This window comes from Helobdella robusta (genome assembly GCF_000326865.2).
Source record: "Helobdella robusta unplaced genomic scaffold HELROscaffold_1, whole genome shotgun sequence".
Classification (NCBI taxonomy): Eukaryota; Metazoa; Annelida; class Clitellata; order Rhynchobdellida; family Glossiphoniidae; genus Helobdella; species Helobdella robusta.
Genome location: NW_008703570.1, coordinates 491,522 through 500,306, shown reverse-complemented (window position 1 = coordinate 500,306; position 8,785 = coordinate 491,522). Strand labels below are relative to the sequence as shown.

Sequence of the window (8,785 nt, the reverse complement as noted above, 5' to 3'; positions counted from 1 at the left end):
ACAGATATATATATGTACATCTGTATATATATATATATATATATATATATATATATATATATATATATATATATATATATATATATATATATTCATATTAAAACTAAAGAATAATTTATTCAGTGAAATATCAGGAGACCCGAAGCTTGCGTTTGATAGGCTTACCCAATGCAATAATGATTATATATATATATTTATATACACTTATATAATACTAGTGTGGCGATTTGGTTTTTTGGCAAATTTGATTTAGTTTCGGCCGAAACCGAAACACGGCCGAAACTAGAAAAATATGCAGCCTCGGCGCCGAAACCGAATTTCGGTCGGTTTCTACAAAATATTAAATCTCTGGTAGTAAAATTGTCTTTTTTATTCTGTATAAAATGCTCGACTTTGGTTTCTTCAAGTTCATCACACGTGGAAATATGATCAATTGATAATGTTTTGCAACAACATTCAAATACAGAAGGATCTGTTTTGTTTAATTAATAATTTTGTGTAGGATTTATTTTGATTCTGTATATTTTTTTGAGAATCAATTTATTTTGAAACTTTTTCTAAACTTAGGTGTGTATGTTGGAAAAAGTATGGACTAAATTCAGTCTTGCCATTGCGTGTGAATGTTGGTCCATGATTGGTTTGCGATTAAATTAGGGTACTGGTATATTTGATACTGATAGCCTGATGCATTGATTGAAATTTCAGATAGTGAATTTTTAAATGAATCTTGTGTGCGATTTGATAGGTATAATTTGAACCATTTATGTTTATTATCCGTTGTATCATAATTACGACACAATTTTGTTATAACTCAAACTGGTTCTTGATAAAATAAAATGGATAACTGTGCTGAACCAGGTCGATATATGGAAGTGTAAAAATATGTACTCCCGTTGACTGATAATCTGATAGCAACTGCCTCGAACGTAGTAAGTAGTGGAAGAATTAATTGTTATACTTGAATTTTTCACGAAAAATCAAACCACCATGACCTGGCCAACAAAATCAACAAACCGATACTCCGGTGGCATAGCTAAACTGACAACAGTATTTCCAACAAACCGAAGCCAAGCATTCATCAAAACTAGTTCATCTAACCCAATTGTTGTATATGACGTTATTTTATGTCAAATTGATTCATCTATTTCGAAGACTTTGAAAAGCCAAGCCTCACTGGCCACCTAGTTTTTTATTATCTGCCTTTAAAAGTGTAGAGTGTTGTTATAATCACAAAAAAAATTTTTAATCAACGTGATTTTTAAAAATTTGTTAACAAAAACAACAATCACATCAACAAGAAGTTTTTATCCATTAAAAAAGCCAGTTGCTCAATGAACCTATTTTTTTCACACAAAAAACGCAGCCTGGTAGTTCATACTACTACGGCTGCTAATAATAATATTGGAATTATTTAATCGACATCCAACTAAATACTTTTTAATAAAAATTTGTTGAACAAAATTGTGGTTCAGCCAGAAAGTCCAAGATGGCGAATGACAAATGTTTCATATTTTATGAAACGCAACAAAAATCTAATACTCGGTGGAAAACTTTGTATTTTTTTTTCTTGCAATTATGTTTATATTTTACTGATACTTATGTGCCTAGAATAATTTTTTGTCTTTTCACTAACTATGAAATAATTATTAATTGGAAATTTTTGTATTTAATTTTTGTCATCTGTAAATGTTATTGAAGGGTCATGGTCAACCCTCTAAGAAAGAACAAGCTGTTCGCAAAAATTAAAATCACTGAGCAAGTATTTCATCAGCTTGAGCAAATTTGCGATAGTCGAAAAACTTTATTCTTACCAAAACGCTACCAAATTTCATAAATATGTGAACACATAAAAAAGGTTTATTTATATATTTATTAAAATAGATGTATAACTCAGTTTAAAATGTGAAAATTCACAAAAATATAAAAAATTACTTCAAATCAATTTTGTTCACTAGTTTCTCTTCTGCACTTGCTGGTTATCCAGAATTGATAAACTTCATCAATGTCAACTTGATGCTCACTCAATAAATAAAACTTTATTCGAATTAACATGTCCAGATGGTTTATTTCAAGTCTGTTCCGTGATTTGGTTTTAATAGAATTCATCAAACTAAAACCATTTTCAGCATCAGCACTTGAAGCTTAAAAAGTACCACATATATCAATAAAAGTTTTCATAGTAGTAAACTTTTTTCCATTAGCACAAAATCAATCACATCATTGAATGCTTTCACATTTCCAAATTCAAGTTTCTCTTTTTAAAGAAATTTAAAATCATTATATTCAGATAGAATTTCTGCAAATGGAAGCAAATGTTTATATCTTTCAACTAATACATTTAAATCTTCTTTTCCAAATATATTTTAAAAATCTTTGCCTTAGCAAGTTGAACAGCTTCTATAGTTGATATACAACTTCCTTGAAATGTATTACATAAATCAGTTAATACATCATTAAGTATAAATAAAGCAACATGAACTTGGGGTCTTTTCAATTTTTTTAAGCAATATTTTGCTATCGGATCATTTTCTGTCTTCGCTTGATTTTTAAAATATTCTACTGCAACGTTGTAATTTTTTACATGTGCTTTTACTGCAACAGTCTCGACACCCATCTCACTTCATTACCAAGATCTTCTCTATGCGCTATACAATGTTTTTCAGTAAGATGCGGAACCTCAGCACGAATCAGCGCAGCAACTCCATTCTTTTTGCCTAACATAACTGATGCACCATCCGATTTGAACATAATTATTTTTTTAAATCTTATTTGTTTTGTGTATAAAACTTTGATTGCCATGAAAATTGATTGGCTGTCACAGGCTGTTACCTTTACCATGCCAGCAAAAACGGTTTTATGAAACCTGGTTTCTGCCTTTCGATACTTTATATAAATAATTAACATCTTCGTAATTGATATGTCTGTGCGGGTGGAATACTGAGTTTTGAATTTTTTTAATGTGTACTTTTTCAACGACAGCATTAATACATTCAACAAACTCAAAAGCATAATTTTGCAATTGACTCCAAATGAGTTCTATGCGTAATGTGTCTTCAAATAGTCTAATTTCCACAATTCCCATTTTTTGTCACTTGTAAATTTATTGCATGCTTTGGCTTCAGAACATATTTTGCAAATCAAACCAACATTTTCTAATTGCACGTTTTTCAAACCTTTTGAATCAACAGTCTCAGTTTTCACCATTTCTTTTAACTAAGCTTCTTTGAAAACATTTGCAGCCTTACTAGCTTTTGACGCGCCATCGGTATCTTTACGTTGTCGCTTCATAACGAAAACTTAAATTAGATCGCAAAAACAACTGTTTAATGTTAATCGGTATTTATCAGAACTTTGTACAAAACGATTTTACGTTATTATCAATTGATAAATGAATAAAGCTTTCATATTTCCGACAGAAGTAAAAACAGTGATAAATGCGGCGAAATATGACTAACAATACAGCGCTTAATTCCAAAAATTTTTGAAAATACGAGGTTTGGTGATATAAAATTTAAAAAAAAATTATGTAAACTTTTATTCTTACAATATCGAGTTAGTTGTTTGATTTACTTGCGCGGAAGGAAAATTAGCTGCGCCAGCGTGTTCAAACTACTGCGTGGGCGCGCAGCTTAGAGGGAACATTGGCCATATCTCTGCTAGCTCTGTTCCTTATTCTGATCACCTCCTTATTGAATCTGTATTTTCATTAGATTTTCTTCCTTCAAATTCATCTATGTCTATTTCTAAAAGATGCTGGTCTTCTCTTAATAAAGATATCTTTCTTCAATCTCTTACTGAAACTACTTTTGATACTACCTTATTTTCTGATGTTGATGATTTTGTCTGTGCTTTTAATATCTACATTACTTCTATTCTTGATAAGCTTATTCCTCTTAAATCTTTTACTTTCTCGTAAGGCTCCTTGGTTCTATTATGCTTGTGTAGTAGCCAAGAAAAGTGTTAGAAGACTGGAGAAAGCCTTTAGGTTAAATCCATCCAACTCTCTTTATTTTATCTATGAATCTGAATTGATTAATTATAAGTATCTACTATTTTCTAAACACTTTACTTTTCTTAAAAATTCTATAACATTTGCTTAAACATCTAAAAATAGGTGGTCTGCTCTATCTAAACTTCTTCATAAGAAATCCTCTCACTCATCTTTTTCTGCTCAACAGTTTCATGACTTTTTTTGTAAATAAAATTACTTCTTTAAGAACATCTAATTCTAATTTTTCTTCTCATAACTTTACAAAACTTACTACTGAATCTTTTTCTGTATTTTCTCCATTAAATCTTCTAAAACTTACTAAAATTATTAATTCTATGTCGTCTACAACCCTTTCTCTAGATCTACTTCCTTCTAATTTACTTAAAGAATTTTCTTCAATATTTTATCCAATCATTCTCAAATTAGTTAATTTATCTCTTTACTCCTCCAAATTTCTTACTTCTTATAAGAATTCTATTGTTATTTCTATTCTTAACCCATTAATGCCCAAATTTTTTAATTCAATCAAAATGATTTTTTTATTAGCATTGACATAAAATAAAAATGTAAAAAACAATTATTCATCAAATTGAAAAAAAAATAGTTTAAAAGAATGAGTCCAATGACTGCACCCTAATGAGGTGCAGTAGGCATAAATGTGTACATCAATGTCAAAGTGCATTTAAATAATTAAATTTAAAATCATTATGTTTCAATCATATGCCATATTTCAAAACAATGATCATGCAATCCTATATTACATTTTTTGCACCCTTTTCTTGTGTTTTTGTGGCAGTGAGCGCATCGCTTCTGAGTTTCCAATTGGCTTTGAAAATGGTCAATCCTGTCGATGCTAACTCTTTTGTTTGTCGAAGTTAGCCTTTTACCTGCCGCTATATGTTCCCGTCAATATAATTGAATGAATTTTTTATATGTTTCTATGGATGACATTCTAAGATTCCTCACAAAATTTCAGTGACATACGTCATCAAAAAGTCGAGATGTAGGTATGTTCCCATTTGGGAACGTTGGCGGCTACAAATTTTATAAAAACACTTTTTGTTCGTAATTTTTATTATAACATTAGTATCATACAATAAACTTCAATGATAAAATGAAAATCAATTGTATTATGACAAAATGAAAAGTTTATGCTTAATTCTATAAATCTTTTCAATTTTATAAGTTGTGAAATTTTGGAAAACATTTCTCATGCAAACGTTTGCCGCACATTTCACACCATTTACGGGAATTTTTTTGGCATAAACTACATCTTCCTTGTGTAGTTGATGACAAATAATGTCCAACAGTTGATTCCTTGACGTCCTTGTTGATAGGACTTGTTGGATCATCTTTCCTGCTTCGGAAATCGTTCAGACCAACTTTCATGGCTACTGCAGCAACATCACGTCGAAATTCTAAATGGCTTTTTGCTTGTCCCGATCCTACAGCGTGGCAGTGAAGCCTCCATGCAGCTACTACAACCATATTCAAACCGTTTGCAAAAAGGTTCCACCACCATTTTTTTGATCGAAGAATGGGTCGATAAGAACTAAGCAAACGATCCAATAGGTCAACTCCACCCATATTTTGGTTATACATTGCAACAACTTTTGGTTGTTTCACTGCGACCTTTTGCTTCTGTTTTGCAGAATATCGCAAGACGTTGTGGGTGGGTAGGGCACCAATCCAGTTAGAAATAAGGGTGACAACACTGTTGTCATTCCATCGTACGCAAATTATTTTACCATCACCATTGTAGTCGAAATCTCCGCGACTTTGTTTTCCTAATTCCTTGCATGAGACTAATGGACATTTATTTGTGCGATTTTCTCGTATAGTACCAATTGCTTTGAATCCTTTTTGCCGCAATTCATCCAACAAAGCATACGATGGAAAAAAGTTGTCAAAGTAAATGCTATGTTCTTCTGGAGTTTCTATGACAGATAATAGTTCATTCACTACACGAGTTCCAAGCGGAATTTTTTCTCCAACTTTTTCTAATTGCGTGTGAGAATCCTTGGCACCAGTATAAATTTGCATAGCAAATGGGTAGCTATCAGGACTGCACATCATCCATACTTTATAGCCAAAACGAATGGGCTTACCACGGATAAACATTTTGCAGCTGTGGTGTCCATAATACGGTACCATAGATTCGTCAATACTAAGACTTTCAGTGAAAACTTCGAATTGTAAATACTTCGTTGACTAATGTCTGTAAAACGGGGCAACTTTTGCAGCTTTACCATTTTCCAGATTCAAATTATCCACTAAATGAAAGTATGTTTTCAATTCTCTAAAACGTTTCCGAGACATGACTTTTGAAATTATGCTGTTGGACAAATCATCAGCAGTAGACCAATAGTGATCTTCTTCAGGGACTTTATGGTATCCACTGAAAATAAGTATTCCGAAAAAACGTACCAATTCATCAGCTGTAGTATCAACACTGCTTAGTTTTTGCCTGGCGTAAAGATTTGTCATTTGTGCAAGATAATCTAAGTAATCTTCTCCAATAAGTTGTATAAAAATTTCAAAAGGAGACTTATAAATAAGATTCGCATCCACCTGAGACAATGATTTAGGTTTCGATTTTGGTAATGGTTTTTCAAAATTATTCTTTTTCATCCATTTAGGTTGGGGACCATCTTTTTTTTGACCGTTTTGCTGGTATCTGATGTGTATATTTCATAAAGATTATGCTAACAAATAAAAAAAGTTATAAAATTGAGACCTACCTTTCTTGTTAAAATTTCCTCGTCTGAGTCATCTGAAATATTATTTGCCGAAGACGCATTTTTCACAATAACATCCAATTCGCCGCATACTTCGCCGGGATCAATGCTATCCAATTGATTTTCATTGATATCCTCAATGTCGGAATCCTCCAGCCGATCATTAGGTGGTAAAATTAAGATTTCACCGTCATCCTCAAGATCAGATGCATTTTCAATCAGATTCACAGCTTCAGCTAATGTTAAACAACGCCGAGCAGACATATTTGCGATAATAAAGAACGTAGACTTGATATACAAAGAATCAATCAATCAATCAATCAATAAAAAAAATTGGTTTATATAACGCTTTGTATGACACGTACATTTGCGCTCGGCTGAAAATATGATGAACAAATGAATAAACAAATAAATAAATGTTATTATGTGAACAAATATAAAAATATTTGCAAAAATTTTTTTTTATATTTTTGTATTCTGATCCGCCAACTTTACAACATGTGGCTGTTCAACTGATATTCTTGAACTGGTTTTTTGGCACCATCTAGAGGCTTGGCCTATTGGATCTGTTCCTAAATGGTTGGAGACCTTATAAACACTTCTGTTATCATTCCATCCAACAACAGCGTACAAATTATTTTTTTTCCGTCATACATTCAAAATATCCCCTTTCTTTCTTTTCTAAATTTTTGGGAATAATAATGGGACATTTTCCCAATTTGTTGTATCTAATTACTCCTGTGCATTTAATTTCTTTTCGTTCAATTTTTGTAACAGCCAAAAACTTGTAAAAAAACTGTCAATATATAAGTTATATGGGACATTTCGTGGCAACTCTTCCATCAAATCTAGCACCACTTTCCCCCAAACCCCAGTTTGTGGCTGAACTTCTCACACTTTGGGCAGTTCCTTTGGCTCCCTGATATGGATCAAACTGAACAACATAGCCATCACATGTTGCAAGAACCCAGATTTTGTAGCCCATTCGTATTGGTTTACCCATTATCCTTTGTTTTGTGCTGTGTCGCCCATAGTACGGAACCATGGACTCATCGATTGATAAATATTCTTCATTCAAGAAATACTCAAAACATTTGCTATTTATCATCGCATAAAAAGGTCGAATTTTTGACAATTTGTCATTTCTATCTAATTTGTCGTTATCACATAAATGAAGAACTGACATCGGTTTCTCGACATGCAGTTTGACATTGCTTCGTTGATTGTTGTGCACTAAGATTGTCAGCATTTGTGCTTTCTTCGTCACCACTATCTTCATCCGAACATTGAGAAACTAATAGGGGAGACGGGGGCCGAATGGACCGCTTTTTTTTGTCGCTCACTAAATATTTTTTCTTTGCTCAACAAAATCAGCTATCGCTATTTTAATAACTGATCTTGATTTGTCATTATCTTGCACAGTTGACGGTATTTTTTTAATATTTCCAAATAACGTAATTTTTTTATAATTTAATTTTTAAGGTGGGTTGTTCCAATTTTTTTGGTGGTCCATTCGGTACAATAGCGGTGTACTGGATGGACCGGGTAAAGTACCAAATGGACCATTAAAGAATAGCAACAAATTCATGGAAATAAACACATTTGAAGTATTTTTAATTGAAACAAAAATTGAAATAATAAGATTATTCATGTATGCAAAATTCGCAAATGTAATCAACTGCACTAGAAACACTCGTGCAGAGCTCGTGAGCCCACTTGGCACAATTTCTGCAACGAAACCACATTTCGTTGTCTCGGCCAGCCTCACCACACATGACGCATATGTCCTTCTCAGCATATAATTGTCTTTTAATTTTATTTTTTTTTGTTACTCTGTTGCTCTCTTCGGATATTTGATTTTTTTTATTTTGTTGCAATTTCCTTTTGTTCATGATGGGACGTTTTTTTATCTCTTCACGAGTTTGCTGCACGCGAAGCTCTTCTTTAACTGGGGTGTCGGTTAACACTCTGGAAGTTAATTTCTTACGTTTAGTTTTACGTACCTGACGAGCTGGAGCTTTTGGATACGGACGAACTGATTCAGGGGTAATAGCCA

The 8,785-nt window shown here is 32.4% G+C and overlaps 4 protein-coding genes across 4 annotated transcripts in view; all 4 read right to left on the bottom strand.

Annotated features, from left to right (window-relative positions):
- Window positions 1-1,938: 1,938 nt before the first annotated feature.
- Window positions 1,939-2,142, bottom strand: HELRODRAFT_62972 (hypothetical protein; the record flags this gene model as incomplete). Its single annotated transcript, XM_009010447.1, has 1 exon — window positions 1,939-2,142. A coding segment is annotated over one exon (204 nt), but the record flags the coding sequence as incomplete, so codon positions are not given.
- Window positions 2,143-2,589: 447 nt separating this feature from the next.
- HELRODRAFT_158351 (hypothetical protein) lies at window positions 2,590-3,204 on the bottom strand (the record flags this gene model as incomplete). Its single annotated transcript, XM_009010446.1, has 2 exons — window positions 2,590-2,921; window positions 3,174-3,204. The coding sequence occupies 2 exons, from the start codon at window positions 3,202-3,204 to the stop codon at window positions 2,590-2,592; spliced, it is 363 nt and encodes a 120-aa protein (XP_009008694.1).
- Window positions 3,205-4,696: 1,492 nt separating this feature from the next.
- HELRODRAFT_158350 (hypothetical protein) lies at window positions 4,697-6,993 on the bottom strand (the record flags this gene model as incomplete). The annotated part of the gene is made up of 4 exons (XM_009010445.1): window positions 4,697-4,878; window positions 4,972-5,026; window positions 6,563-6,661; window positions 6,733-6,993. The coding sequence occupies 4 exons, from the start codon at window positions 6,991-6,993 to the stop codon at window positions 4,697-4,699; spliced, it is 597 nt and encodes a 198-aa protein (XP_009008693.1).
- A 1,379-nt stretch (window positions 6,994-8,372) lies between these two features.
- HELRODRAFT_158349 (hypothetical protein) overlaps window positions 8,373-8,785 on the bottom strand; it is a gene marked incomplete at both ends in the record, with an annotated part of 2,919 nt that continues 2,506 nt past the window's right edge. Inside the window, one exon of the mRNA XM_009010444.1 lies at window positions 8,373-8,697. Within this exon, the coding sequence (XP_009008692.1) occupies window positions 8,373-8,697 (325 nt within the window). The remainder of the gene's footprint in view (window positions 8,698-8,785) is intronic.